Source organism: Tachysurus fulvidraco, chromosome 17, assembly GCF_022655615.1.
Source record: "Tachysurus fulvidraco isolate hzauxx_2018 chromosome 17, HZAU_PFXX_2.0, whole genome shotgun sequence".
In the NCBI taxonomy this organism is placed as follows: Eukaryota; Metazoa; Chordata; class Actinopteri; order Siluriformes; family Bagridae; genus Tachysurus; species Tachysurus fulvidraco.
Genome location: NC_062534.1, coordinates 8,257,008 through 8,272,530, shown reverse-complemented (window position 1 = coordinate 8,272,530; position 15,523 = coordinate 8,257,008). Strand labels below are relative to the sequence as shown.

Below are 15,523 nucleotides of genomic sequence, written 5' to 3'. Positions count from 1 at the left end.
GACGATTTATTAAAATCCGCATGTCCAGTCAACAAGGAGAAGGTCTGGAGAGTTTAGTTATAAGAGACATTTCAGTCAGTACAGGCTAGTTTTGAGAGCGTGCTCACAAATAAGTGTATGTAATTAGAAAAAAATGAAGCACAGAATTATGGATTAGTTTTCTAAGCTAATATGATTACAAAAAAAATCCGTCATTTTTACACATTCATATATAGTGGATTATGCTATAAACAAACACAACACATGTATCAGATGTGCTGTTACGCCCTTTTTCTCGTCTTTCACCGAACTAAACGAATAAAACCAGTGAGTCAGCAGATCCTCGTTCATTCATCTAGTTCTTTTTATTTTTTTAATTCAGTTTGTTCAAAAATTACATTAACCAGTTTGTTCTGAATCAGTAGGTCTCTCGTTCAGACTCGAAGTAAGGGACCTATTTATTCAATACATCCAGACAATAATATCCTTCACAGCCTGCTCTCTACTGAAGTCAGGGAAAAGCTTCCAAACAGGCAGATATACGTGGACGAGAAATATTAGCCAGTACATGTGAACAAGAACAATTTGTTTACTTAAAAGATTTACTCAAAAACACTGATTTGTTCATTTACATGTCTGGCTTTTAGCAGACACGCTTATCCAGAGTGGCTTAATTTAATTTAATTTCAATTTATGCAACTGAGGTGTAAGGCCTTTCACGGCGGCCCAGCAGTGGCAGTTTTGTGGACCTGGGATTCAAACTCATGACCTTCCAATCAGTAGTCCAACACCGTAACCACTAGGCTATCACATCCTCCATGTTTGCAAATAAAACACCACTAGTATGTGCAAGATCTCCCACAATGTCACTATATGGCTGCATACATTGTTTACAGGTTACTTTTATATTCATTTTTGTAGGGCACATATAATAATAATCTTTCTTTAAACTGTCTTTTGTCTGTGTTCAATGCTTTAGTTTGTTATTTTTTTGTACTACGTGAGAGTTATCATTTGTGCGCTGTGTCTGTGTAGGAGTTTACATCTGATGCACAAGAATTTCATTGTAAATAGATGCTTAAAGCATTCTTTGTGTATATGACAAACCTTTGGGGAATTTCATGATATAAAAGCCTTTTCATACAGCGAGTGTATTTTTTTCTTTTTATTTGGTGGTGCTTAAATGTTGCTGAAGTCAAAATTGGGGTTTCGATGCTCTTAGTTCATCTCTTAGTGTTTTAGACACCAAAGCAAGTGCACATCAAGAAATAAATCTAAACATTGTTTTGGAGACTTTCCTGTTTTTGTTTTATCCTTTGTCACAAAAAAACGATTACAATGTTGTTGTTTTTCGATGAGTCAGCCTGTGCTAATGTTGTGTTCAAGACTAGCTCTATAGTATCAGTTTGTTACAGCAAACATGGTTCTTTGTTGTGTTTTTGTCTGGGTGTGTTTCTGCACACTTTTATTTTGTCTAGCTTTCCTTGGTTAAGAGTAAAATTTTTAAAATGTTTCTTGTTGTCTAGAGATGACTAGTTTGCTAACCTACTGTCATGTTTTATCATTGTTTGTGGCATCTTTTCAAAGCTATTGGCTGTTGTGGAAAACAGTCACATGCTTCAACATGCCATTCTGACTTCCTGTTATTTTCAACGAAAATAAACATCAGTGTGACTATATGATTATTATCTTCTGTGTTACTTATTTAAGAATATGAGTTCTGGATATAGGGGGGGCACGGTGGCTTAGTGGTTAGCACGTTTGCCTCACACCTCCAGAGTCGGGGTTCGATTCCCGCCTCCACCTTGTGTGTGCGGAGTTTGCATGTTTTCCCCATTCCTCGGGGGTTTCCTCCAGGTATTCCGGTTTCCTCCCCCGGTCCAAAGACATGCATGGTAGATTGATTGGCATCTCTGGAAAATTGTCTGTGGTGTGTTATTGCGTGAGTGAATGAGTGTGTGTGTGTGCCATGTGATGGGTTGGCACTCCGTCCAGGGTCACAGGCTCCCCATGACCCGAGAAGTTCGGATAAGCGGTAGAAAATGAGTGAGTGAGTGAGTGAGTTCTGGATATAAGAAACAGTTCATATCACTCTTGCTTTTTTAAAGAAACCTTAGTTTTGCTCACTTTCTTTTCACTGATGGTTGACAGAGATATATTCAGATATATAGAAGATCATTAGGTTTATTCCATCAAAGTCTCTGCTGAAACATTTATTAATGCAGTAGACAAATCTGTCATGCTAAATTATATAGCATGATGCTGATGTTTCAGTAGAAAGTGTGCTATTCAAGTATACACCAACCAGAGACCCCTACTTGGCTAAGCACGTGTGAAATTGCACCAGTAAATGCCCATTGAGATGATACACTAAGTCTAAAGTGTTTATGAGAATTTCTATGGCCAACAGTCCAATGGTGGAATTCACACCTAGCATATGAAATGATTTATCTTGAGCTGGCACTACAGAGGTGAATTGTAGAGAACACTTTGTGTAAGAAAAATAAAATGATTGATGGTCTATACAGTGTCCATGTATCATTCAGTCTGAGGTCACTTTGACTTACTAAACTATTTTCTAAATTACAATAAATGTCCAGATTTTAAAAAAAATTCTCCTTGCAAAAAATGAAAAAATCCTTAAAAATTCTTACGATGCAAATGTGTTATTTCTGATGACAGTGAGCTGTGACATTCCTGCACAAACATTCACAACAGTATTTCCATCTGTTGTTGCAAGATAGAGTGCTGGAGAAAAAAAAAAAAGAAGAGATATGCAGTAATCATATCAAAGTGATGCTTGAAGGTGTTTTTAAGTTTTGCAGTTCAAGCTGCATGAGTCATCTGTACCCTTCCCTCATGTCCTGACAGATTTTTCTCAGCAGCATTGCTGCATTCACCACTGCTACCAAACCTTATCTTAACAAACTCAAGGCAAAGCAATGTCAAATCCGACACGGCACTTCCTACGCGACACATGAAGGTGGTCACATCGCTTACACACCACACTTATGTAGCGCTGCGTGATAAATTTCCAAATACTTAACAACATTATGCAAAAACAGTACCTTGTGTATCATCCTTGAATTTTTGTCTAGAACCCTGTATCACAAATCCATATCAGAACCTGGAACTGAAATGGATTTACTTTGATATTATGCCATATCATGAATCTGCAGTATAATATTTTTATTTTCTTTTTACTTATCAAAAGTGTAAATATGTTGTGATCATATATGCAATCACTTGCAGAAGGGTTTAAATGTCTGCTTTGTTGCTTAATTAACCTAAATAATAAAAAAAAATATTTTCCACCTTTAAATGTCAGGCATACTGTGCTAATGTGAAGGCCCAGCCAAGGTTCCTGTGCTTCCTGCTGGTTATTGTTTGTCTTTTTCTTTTATGTCCCATTCCTCATGTTTGCAGATGTGTGGTATCTGGGCATGTTGCTCCACTTTGCACCTCTTTGCACCCCAGTTTACACTACAGCCACTCATTACTGGATCACTCCAGCTGCCAGTGCAGTATCTGTGCTTAGGTTGTTCTCATGATTACATTCAGTCCTTTGTGCCTGCTCTCTGTGTACTCTTGTTTTCCCCCATGGGTCTCCAGGTCCATGTCTCACCCTGCCTGCCAGCATTGCCTTCCATTTGGTCTTTAGACGAAGTATCTGCCTCTCATACTGTTGACCAGAGTTGAAAACCCTTCCTCACACATTTCTATCCTCATTACCTTCAAGGTCTTAAATTAAATCTGTTTAACCTTCAGTCCTCGTGTCTTTGTTCTGCTTCTGGTTTTGCATTTTTTGCACCATTTGTGTGCCTAAAGATTGGTACTTTGGAAATTCTATAACAGATAACATGCTTCTATAACAGATAACATGCCATTTCAAATAGATAGTCTTTATACTGTATTCTGCTTTTTCTCACACAGACAAAAACATATTTATTTGGTTGCTCACTCTAGGGATAGATATGACACAGCCAAAAAGGTGGGTTTCCTTAATTACTGAAGCAAAACTGCATAAAAGAGCATGCGAGAGGTGGTACAATTGTTTAAAGGTTAAAGAAATTGCCCAAAGATCACCACAAGGGAGTGATGACTTTTAAGCATGATGGGATCGCATCCCACATTATTGTCAAAGATGGCTAGAAGGAGAAGAAAAGATGTTGCGTTGGCATCTCGCCATGTAGCAAATGAGCTGCATGTTACATTGCTGAGGCGTAAATTGTGCATTTCATGCTGATGTTTGGGTTCCATCTGTGATACTGAGTAACTGCTATGAATTATTCAGGAACTTCAATAAAAGTCAAAGGAATGGTATATGGTTACAGGAGTGAGGAACGTTAAATCCAGGCTCACTGACAAATCCTGGGAGTTTCAGGGGTTAAAGACTAATTGCAAATCACTTGTAGTAAGCTTGGACTGGATGTATTTTAATCCTGTCGTTTATAATTCTCAGACACATCTGAGCCAAATGGTACGGATGTGCCAGCGTGCTTTATTGCTAATGTGAAAAGCAACTGTGAACAGTTGTGCTAGTGAGTTCCAAAACGGTTATGAAACCTGCTACATGTGCGCAAATCATTTAAACTCACTATCTATGAGGGACAACAAAGGCCATGTTTTTCAACCCAAAGCACTTGATTTTAATGAATTGCTTAATTCGTAGGAAGAATGATGGTGCTTTTCTTCATGGGTGAGCGACTGGTTAAACAGCGTGCCAAGGTTAAGCTACACAGGCTGCTATGTTGAGACAGAAAGACAGCACAGATGTTATGAGCACTGACTTGTCCGAACGTCTCACTTTGGTGACCAGAGAGACGAGAGAATTGCTGGCTGGGTCTCCCGAGGGTTTGGATGAGTTCAAGACCTCTGAATGATGAGAAAAACAAACATCATGCCCTATTGGCAGGTCCTTCCAGACAGAAGGCATTAGAGAGAGTTTTGCTCTCCTGAATGTTAATGAAAGATGTAAGGAACCTGTTTCCTTCTCTATTACACACAGGTAGTCGTGTAAAGTATTGAATTAGGTATTGATATGTTGGATTTCCTCTAGTTCGATTTACTTAAACTAAAATCAATACAATAAAGGCCAGAGGTTTCTATCTAATAACTGCTGCTGTCATCAAAATAGACTTATTCCCAAATTCCCTAACCTCTATATACACACACTGAAACATTCTTTTAACACACTCAGTACTGTTTGACCTTATAGCATTGAAGAGTAATGAAGAGTAATGATTTATAACCTCACTGTCATTTAGAAGTGAATGAGTCCTCTTACCTCATTTTATTGATTGTTAAAGGCTCTAAATCAAATTGAATTGAATTGAAAAGTATGGAAGCAACATATTGAATCATTATTCTATATTTATTTCAGTCTCTCCAGGATGGCACCTTTTTGGGATCCTTGTGGCAGCCAACGCTCGATTTTGTCACATTTTTTAGGAAAACTACTTGAATGGATGAAATTGAAAGCATGAACATCTTCCTTTAAACTACTACCAGTGTAGACACTTATGTAATTATTTTCTAGAATAACTGTGCTCATGTTCAATGCATGTGAATGAAGAGGGCTTTGGCTGAATGCATGTTGTGATAATGTTACATCTTAGCCTACATTTTCAAAAAAAAAAATCTGTAGTAAATGAATATCTTTGCTTGAATTTGTGTTCATTTTTGTGATTGCAAAATTGGGACTGGCTATTGCAAATTTCAACAAGACCTCAGTTATGCATTCATACATGTTTGTGTATATTTAACGAATTATTGAGGACAGCTTCCTGTTTGTTTTAACTGTGATTGCCGACTAGTTATGAATATTCATAAGCAGACGCACAATGTTCATTAATATTCATTACTTGATGGGTTGGTTACAAAATGTGACTGGTGTGCACAGTAAAGAAAATGAACAAAAAGTAAATATTTATTAAAAAAAAAAAAACATTCCACAGCTGGTAAAATAGCTGTTTAAATAAATGATGTGATGAAGACGCATTTTGTAGGTCACTAGGAGCAACCATCATCTTTGAAATCAGTGAGCTGAAATCTACTTTTTCATTATTTAATATAATGAAAACCTGACTCGATTACTTGCAATAATACTGACATTTTGCTTATGCTGTCTCGAGAGAAATGCTGTGCTCTCAGCATAAGGACTTAGAAAGCTGATGGAGTATCACAGGAAATATTCTCTACACTTTTGACAGAAAATTAAATGGACATACGATACTGCAATGCGAGCGATGAGACTGTCCGAAATGTATAGAAGGTTTGTTCTGCCGGCAGTCTTGGCTTCGCATAGAAAAAGACTGGAATAGCACCATCAGTTAAAGTACTGTGTGATTTATTTTTATCTGTGCATGATATTGTTGGTCAGAAAGCACTTAAAGTAGACTGTGTGGGTAACTGGTTCAAGCTATCGTAAGAATTGTAATAAGTTTGAATCCAAAGGAATCGATTGGACAGGTGTCTACTTACTTTTGGCCATACAGTATAGTGTATTTACAGTCATGTAGTGTAGGGTGTGTTAGCCTAATGGTGAAGGTGTTGGACTACCAATACTGTAGGAAGGTTGTGAGTTCAAATCCTATGTCCACCAAGCTGTCAGTTCTGGGCCCATGAGCATGACCCTCAAATGCTCAGTTGTATAAAATGTATGTAGTTCTGGATAAGTGTGTCTGCCGAAAGCCATAAATGTAATGTAGTGTGAGAGGTACTTAAGGCCACTAGTCAAACCTTGTATACATTATAAACATTTTTACTCCTGTCAGCTTGGTTTGCTAGCTAAGCTGAAAGCAATAGCCGATGGGAGATATATTCATGTACACATGTTTCCCTTTCACCTCAAGGGATGGGGTTTCAATTTCTGTCTATGCCATGTGTGTGGACTTTATGCGGACCCTGTGCTACCTCTGGGTACTCTAGTTTCCACCCCCAGTCTAGAGAAAACTGTTGTAGGCTGATTGGCATCTGTAAATTGTCTGTAGTCTGTGATGGTGCAATGTAATGTAATGTCCCCTGCATTGTGCCCCAACTTCTGGCATAAGCTTCAGGCTCCCTGTGACCATGTGTAAGATAAGTGGTACACAAAATGGATGTATGGAAACCAGCTTGCTATATAGCCTGGCGCTCATTTACATTTATGACATTTTTTACAGACACCCTTATACAGAGTGTCTTACATTTATCTCATTTACAGAACGGAGCAACTGAACGTAGAGGGCATTGCTCAAGGGCCCAGCAGTGTCAGTTTTGTGGTCCTGGGATTTAAACTCACAACCTTCTAATCAGATCAGTACTCCAACACTTTAACCAATTCCATTTGATTCCCCTTGATTCTCCACGTGATGCTTTACCTGTATTTAATTTTTGTTAAAAAAAAAAAAGGTTACAGTATATGCATTTTGTTGCCTCTCGTGTGAAAAGCCATTATAATCAAACATCCCACATATGGACACATTAGCACATATGTATATGTGATTTTAGATATACTGTACATTACTATAGACAACTATGGTTTAGTCATGTTATGGATGCTTAATGATCCAAATGATGTTCATATGTTAGCACTCTTGCAATGCTCAGTGTTGTTTTCAGTGATATACACTACATAACTTAATGCTGTTATTTTTTTTTTATAGCAATATGGATATGTTGGACATGGTGTGTAAGTCCTAGCTATAATCCGAATGATAAGATTCTGCTGTGTGGCAGCACAGTAGCACAGTGTGTCATATTGCCACTTCATAGTTTCAGAGTAACAAGTTCAGTATTGAGCTTGTGTGGAGTTTTGCATGTTCTCTCCAAGGTCATGTGGGTTTCCTCCAGGTTCTCTGATTTTCTTCCAATGGACAAAAAAATGCAGACTCTGAGATTGGCATTGCTTAAATGCTTCTATTTATGAATAAATGTGTGAATTTGTGTGTACAAGTTGACTGGTAATAGACTGGTATCCTGTTTACTCAGGTATTTCTGGAATAAGTCTCAGCTCTATCACAACCCTGACCTGGATAAAGCCTTTACTGAACATTTCTGAATGAATGAATGAATGAATGAATGAATGGATAAGTGCCACTATATGTACAGTATGTATGGTATAATTCATATATTGAGGTTAAGTTTCTAACTACATTTAAATATAATATGGTTTCCTTCTTCTACCCAGATTTGATCTAGACTTACTCATTACGCCTCCTTACTCATCCCACAAAATAACTTGTAAGGAAAACTTTGTGAACCCTTTAGAATCACATGAAATTCTGCATTACTCATATCCAGAGACATCCTGTCTGAACTGATGACAGCACGCGTTCTTTTCAAACCCGGATACCCCGTTTATACATTCTCAGTCTAGGATTAAAATGTACAGGCTAACAACTTGTCGGAAGGCTAATTGGAGTCAGGCACTGTGCTATAAAAAGGCACACAAAGTCTAGGTACTAACACAGTCTGTTTTTCTTAAGAGATATACTTTCTTTTGAACTCTGCCCCAATCTGACACATTTCAAAGGACACAGTGGATGGTTTGGACATCTTAGATCTGCTTTGCTGCCAGGACAGCTCATCACAGAAGAAACAATAAATATAAAAAAAATGTTTTAAGAATTTTCACAGGAGAATGTCTTCAGTGTTATCTGAAGAATATTATAAGTTGAATGATGCAACAAGACTCGGTGGAATTGTTAAAAAGAGGAACTTCTAATGAGCGAGTCAGAGTTTGAGGTGATATGGCATGAGCTCAAAAGAGCCGTTCATGCATGAAATCCTAGAAATATTGAATTGAAGCTAAGTGAAATAGTGTTGTAGCAAGTACAAGTTTAAAGTTTCTGCTTACTGTGGTGCAAGTGTTATTGGCAGCTACTGGAAACATGTGAAGGAGGTTATGTTGAAAAAATAATAATAAACGTGTCTGGTCTGTCACTGGGTATTGCTTTCCAACCGTCACTTTAGCAATGTTAGACTGCATCGGTGTCAAAACTTCAAGCTTATGGCCCAGTTGGAGCCCACAGGATATATAACCATCATGCGACATCAATGGATTTACTAAAAAAGGGTTTGTTGATATTAGAATTGAATAAAAATTAGGTGTTGGTTTATATCATTATTACGTAATCAGCCACAATTAGGTGAAGCTGGTCTTCCAACCATAGTATTGTTTGTGACAGAAAAGGTAAACATGTTATTACTTGCTGTATCGTGGTTGCTTTATTTTTTACAGATCTTTGAGAAGTTAAGAGGAAACTCTTACCTCTGTCTGTATCGTAGAGGTACACAAACTTCTCCCATCTATAATAGGTCAGGAGACTAAGGACGGCCCCCTTTAGGGGCGGACGCATCTGGATGACAAACTGGACGTCGGAATCGATCGGATAACTGGGCGTGATGAAGGAAGTGTGGAGGGCACCACAGAAGGAGGTCAGCGTGTTCATGGACTTCTTGTCATAAAAGCCAAAGATGGCATAGACTCCTCTGGAGAACTGAGAGCAGACTGCAATCAGGGAGGGAGGGAGATAGAGAGAGAGAGAGAGAGAGAGAGAGAGAGAGAGAGAGAGAGAGAGAGAGAGAGAGAGAGAGAGAGAGAGTTAGTTAGTTAGTTAGTTAGTTAGTTAGTTATAAAAAACAAGGACAAAACAAGAAGAAATGTGTTCTTTGAGCAATCATGAAAGACTCACAATAAAATATAAGTGAGCACAGGAATGAAATGCCATTGTTATTTAAAAAAAAGTGAATTAATCTGCATCTGTACTGTACAGTCCATACATTATGAGGGAGGAACTAATTCTGGCACTAAATGCTCATAAGTAGGCTTTTGCCCCATAGCAAAAATTGGATGATTGGCTGATCAACTGTTTCTAATCCTCCCAAAACACTTGAAGCAAATGAATGCAATTATGCACATCTCTGTGAAATGGTATCCAATTTGACACTCCAGTTTTTAATGGTTTATTGACTACTTTGGTTCACTAGATTTCTTTACCCCAAAGCAGTTTAGCAATTTGTTTAAAACTTCAGAAATAATAATAAACTGGTTTTGAGCTGTACGTGTCTGGTCTGTCACTGGGTATTGCTTTCCAACCATCAGTGTAGCAATGTTAGACTCCATTAGCTTATGTGAATCTTGATATATAAATTTTGATGAGTTACTGCATGTTTTTACCACATGTAGCTTTCAGAATAAGTAGTGTTGGTTTTTTTTATGTCTTTTGATAGATTTCATTTTTTTAGACAAACGTTTCTTCAAAGTAAATGCTGCATAAGCAACCCAGTAAAATTCTGTGTAAGATTACTCAACAGAAATAAAAACATCTCACACTGAAAAAAAAAGGTCTTGAAGAAGTTTATATCAAACACGTGACCGTAAAAGAATTACTTTCTTTATACTGATTGCATATATATGCGATAAGTTGATTTCTTTTTTGCAGGGGAAATGGAGCGCCAGTGTGCTGGTAACAAGGGAATGAAACTTAATGCGAAAACCAAGTGACGAGCAAGACACACACTCTGACCTTAACCCTGCAACCTTCATTATTTCATGTGAATCTTGATGAATGTACAATTTTGAGACCATACTGCCAGCTCTGCTGTGTTGATGATGACTTGCTCAGGTCCACTACACCTTCCACCTTTGAAGCTTTGTCTCTGACAGACTGCTGCATCCCTAGTGTGAGGTGTACACACACATGCTGATATATCACTTGGCTTTGTGTGTGTGCTAACAGTCCTACATTAGTGACAGGCTGAGAGCAGCGGGTGAATGTGTGTGTGTGTTTGTGCGCGTGTGCCTGCGTGTCTGTGCAGCGGCTCACTCCTTGAGGCGTTTCTGACATTGCCTCAGTGCTTTTACCTCAGTTTACTCATAATTGGGGCCAGCACTGGCATAGCCTCTCTCCCATGAGGAGGATTGTCGACTGACTCCTTCCCTTCAGCTGTTCTGGACTTATTAGACTAGCCTTTGAACAAGTGCATGCTACTTTGATAAATATGTCTCAGCTTGCCTGCTGCCTTGCTGTTCTGATTGAAAACCCTTTTTTTCTACTTCGCCTGCCTTCTTACCATCTGGACACTCCCTTAAACTTACATGCTCTTGAGGGTTTTGCTCTTCTTTGTTTTTTTTTTTCCCAATGCCTCGCAGTTCAGATGATATCTGGGAATACTACTTGATAGCCAGACTACAGCAGTCCAGGAAAAGGACTAGACATGGACGTTTACTGTAATCGTTGACATGCCAAACAATTCCTTTTCACTTATTGTCATTCGTCTGTACAATTAGACGAGATTGATATAAATGTCACATAAGAAGTCATATTTTCATAATGTGTGTTTATTCTGTATTAACTAGAGCTGTTATCTTGTCACAGTTATTCACACTGTATAATCTGAGGATTGTTTAACTTTAAGAGTAAACTGCATGTCATATTTCCTTTTAGCCGATCTCTCTTTCAGGTTTTAATGACAATCATCCATATAGATATTCACAGATTTATGCATAAAGAATTCTTACAGGTGTTTACATGAGTAATTTGGTATTCATTTAATTATAAGCAATAATGTAAACGTACAAGTGACTGACTTGAATTTATAAAATTTGCATGGCTTAGTGTACTTTTATATTAGAATACACATTAAAAAAAACAACCCAACATTTAAATCCTACATAAGACGCTGTTATAAAGAGCGTTCATTAAAGAACAGAAAAAATCTAAAGGAAGCTAGAAAATACAAACCCACTAATCATTTAAATTTCATATAGCTTTAACAAAAAGAAATGCAGCCTTATAAAAGACAGACATGTTGTCTATCCATCCAACCACCCATCCATCCACCCATCCATCCACACATACATGTATTTATCGATCCATCCTTTCACAAGGACTCCGGGGTCTCAGGGCACAAGGTGTGGATTTCCAATCCATGTTAGGATGCAATTACACAATCACACTCACACACTACAGACAGTTTAAAAATGACAATCAGCTTATCACACATGTCTTTGGACTGAGGAGGAAACTGGAGTACCAGGAGGAAACCCCTAAAGCACAGGAAGGAAACGCAAACCCCAAGGACTCAGGCACTCATTCCAGCCCTGGAGGTCACTGTGCAGATAAGTGGGATGCTTTGATAAAAGTGTTTAAAAAATACAAACTCTTCTTTCAGGCTTTATCCCGATCATTCATTTTGTCTTTCCAGGTGTCACTAAATGCAAATGAGGTGTGTCTGTAATACACTTTAAATGTTATGCTGATGATCAACATACACATGCGAGGATGAAGAAAATGAGCTGTTTGCAAAACTTCAGTGGATCATGAATCAACTTTAGTAAAAACATTTACACACAACTTCACTAAACGATTGATGAATGAGGCCCATTGTGATAAATATGGTTACTGGGTCTCATTTATCAAACAGGATATGAACAGATTTATTCGCAAATCTTTTGTAGGTCCATTTACACCAGAAAATTGCTATTCAGGAAAAAAAAAGTATCCTGCTCTTGAATACTGTATGTGTAAATTTACACATTTTTGCATTCCGCATCTCTTTGTTCAGGTTCATGTCATATAAACTGTGATGAATTAAAGTATGTATATATCCAGATAAAGATTATGCTGTCAGGTTAAAATATCTTTTTTTGTTTTGTTTTGTTAAAAGGAGTACACATATCTAATGAAGCCTCTATTATACCAAGTTGTTTCATATTAATGTCATTAATTAGAACAAAATAAGTAAGCAGTAAGCAAGCCAACATAAATCCATGAAATAATTAAGACAAATAAGATGGGACATTTAATTAAGAATGCTTGCTGCTGCATAAAAGGAGGACGGGTTGTAGACTCCCCACTGTGCTGTGGACCATTCGCTTCCTGTCACACATGCCACATTCACTTCCTGCTTTTCCAACATGGCATCAAGGACACGAGGGATTTCTGCCTGAGACATACAGAGACACTTTGCTATGAATAAAAAAAAAAAACATAATTAAACAGAATTGTTTCTCTGTGTATGTGCTTGGTGTCTACAATCACCTGGAAGCAGTATATCGACATTTTACTTTGGAAACTTTTAACCTGGGGGGCACGGTGGCTTAGTGGCTAGTACGTTTGCCTCACACCTCCAGGGTTGGGGGTTCGATTCCCGCCTTGCATGTTCTCCCCGTGCCTCGGGGGTTTCCTCCGGGTACTCCGGTTTCCTCCCCCGGTCCAAAGACATGCATGGTAGGTTGATTGGCATCTCTGGAAAATTGTCTGTAGTCTGTGATTGCATGAGTGAATGAGAGTGTGTGTGTGCCCTGTGATGGGTTGGGACTCCGTCCAGGGTGTATCCTGCCTCGATGCCCGATGACGCCTGAGATAAACACAGGCTCCAAAGAAGGTTCGGAAGGTTTTAACCTCAACACTTTTCTGTAATTTGTCTTCTTAGGTCCTGCTCAACTGTTAAATATAGTATGTACATCAGAATGACTTCTACCTCTGAGAAGGTCTATAGGTGTGTCCAAAATCACATGCTTATACACTGTTTACACCATTTCATCATATAAACAGTGTGAGCAGTGCGTGAAAATTTCAACGAGATACAGTAAGTGCACCTCAAGTACCTGGATAATGCAATTATTTAACTGAAAAAGTGTGGAATGTCGGTTCGCTTGTAATATGTGGAATGTTGGACACAAAGCGTCGGAGCTACCAAACGCTGACTCTGGATGAGAAAAACATTTTCAGGATGACTGACGACACTCCAGTGGACAAGATATCTTATAACTGTCTTTTAAATTTGCTCACATTGTGTACTTATGTTCAACATTAGAAAATTTCACCATGATCTACTAAAGCCAGAGTTATCACATTACATGCTTTTGATGTCAGTTGACATCAACTAGGAGACAGCAAATATCTAAATTCTAAATGTTATACATTAGACATTAGTGGATACCGTTGAGAATGTAAGTGCACAATTTGTAGTATATAATTCAGGAAGCAGCTTATTTTTTTGCCTTTTGCTTGTCATTTACGCTATAAGAAATGTGCCTTTAATGGAGTTTTTTTAGTTGTCACCAAATGCAAAGCAGCTGTTACGTGCCTGGTAATACACTCTTCAACACAACACAGGCATGTGAGTATGAAGAGTTTCTTTTTTTTCTTCTGACAAACTGCCGGAATTGTTCTTGCTTTTGGATTGGCTTCCAGACAACTTTCTTTAAAGACTGATAAATGAGGCACAATATGAGATGGAAAGCTCGCTCTCAAAATATCTTTTGGACTGGACTAGCTGTGGAGGTGTTTAACATGTGGAGGTGGAGTAGGGTAATTATTACCAGAGTATCTCTGGGATTTTAGTCCTTTCCAATTCTGTTATGTCAGTAATTTTGAACGGAGTATGGAATTTTAAGCGAGTGAAGAAATAACACTATTTTAGCATCTTTGAAATGTCCAGTTGAAAGAACTCTGGGTAATTATATCTCCTGTGGGAACAAAAAGGATTTTTGAGTTCTTCAGTATAAAGATGCTCCAGGAAGCCCTTATACAGTATATCATCTCTTGCCAAAACTAAACTGAAGCCAAGTATTTTATGCAGAAGAAGAAAAAGTCAAAGATGTTGTAATGGACTTGCAGAGAAGTGATTCTTCCATGGGTTTTATGTAAGAGTAGGTTTAGCCTACATACAGTACATGCTATGGTTATGGGACCTACTAATCATCATGCACAATTTGCATTTCCACATGCCCTTATTTGTACTGTACAGATTCATCCATCCCTGTTTCTTGCTATAGTGATTGCTTATCATGTGTGAATCAATTATAACTATTACTGATGTTACTGAACAAACATCTGTCCAGAAATCTTTCTATCCTTCAGAAAGAAGAATAATGAGTGGATCCGATACTTTTGTTTCCTTTTGTTATGCTTTCACTTCGTACTAACTAGAGTAAAGGCATAACCAAATGGTGTTGAAATAATAAGCCATTAGATGTAGCCATGTCTCATAGACAGACTTTCAGCCTGATAGAATGTAATCACAGGTCCATACACTGCAGGTGTCACTCGCCTCACAATCATACATGGGCCGCCACAAAGGGGGCACACAGCTGGAAATGTCAGGCCTGATTACTTGGCTTTCCCTGTCTCTTATCTTCCTTCCTTGCCCTCCTTCTCCATGTCTCTCACTTTATCTCATATGTCCTGTTGCTCTTGAATACCTTCACTAATAATTATATATATATATATATATATATATATATATATATATATATATATATATATATATATATATATATATATATATATATAGTGTCTTCTGGAGCACTGAAACAATGTTATAGGTGCTTCTGTAGAGGAAGAAAGAAAGGACTATGACTATATAAAGATGCAAAAAAAAAAAAATGTAATTTTTTTACATGTTTTACACAACGACTCCAAATTTCAGCAACAAATCTAACAAGTCCCCATTCAATGCAGTGGATATAACCCTTTGAAAGTCATCCGTCATGGTCTAAGAACATGTCAAAAATAGTTAGCTGTGCCTGATTATCTATTTTCTTTTACAC

At 37.9% G+C, this 15,523-nt stretch overlaps 1 protein-coding gene across 5 annotated transcripts in view; it reads right to left on the bottom strand.

Moving 5' to 3' along the window:
* Nucleotides 1-15,523, bottom strand: part of gria3b (glutamate receptor, ionotropic, AMPA 3b) — a 122,477-nt gene that overhangs the window by 73,800 nt on the left and 33,154 nt on the right. For all 5 annotated transcript variants that reach the window (XR_007138234.1, XM_047802042.1, XM_047802043.1 and 2 more), the window contains exon 3: nucleotides 9,233-9,472. Coding sequence is in view for 4 of the 5 variants with exons in the window: in XM_047802042.1 (XP_047657998.1) it covers nucleotides 9,233-9,472 (240 nt within the window). In the remaining variant the exon portion in view is untranslated. The remainder of the gene's footprint in view (nucleotides 1-9,232; nucleotides 9,473-15,523) is intronic.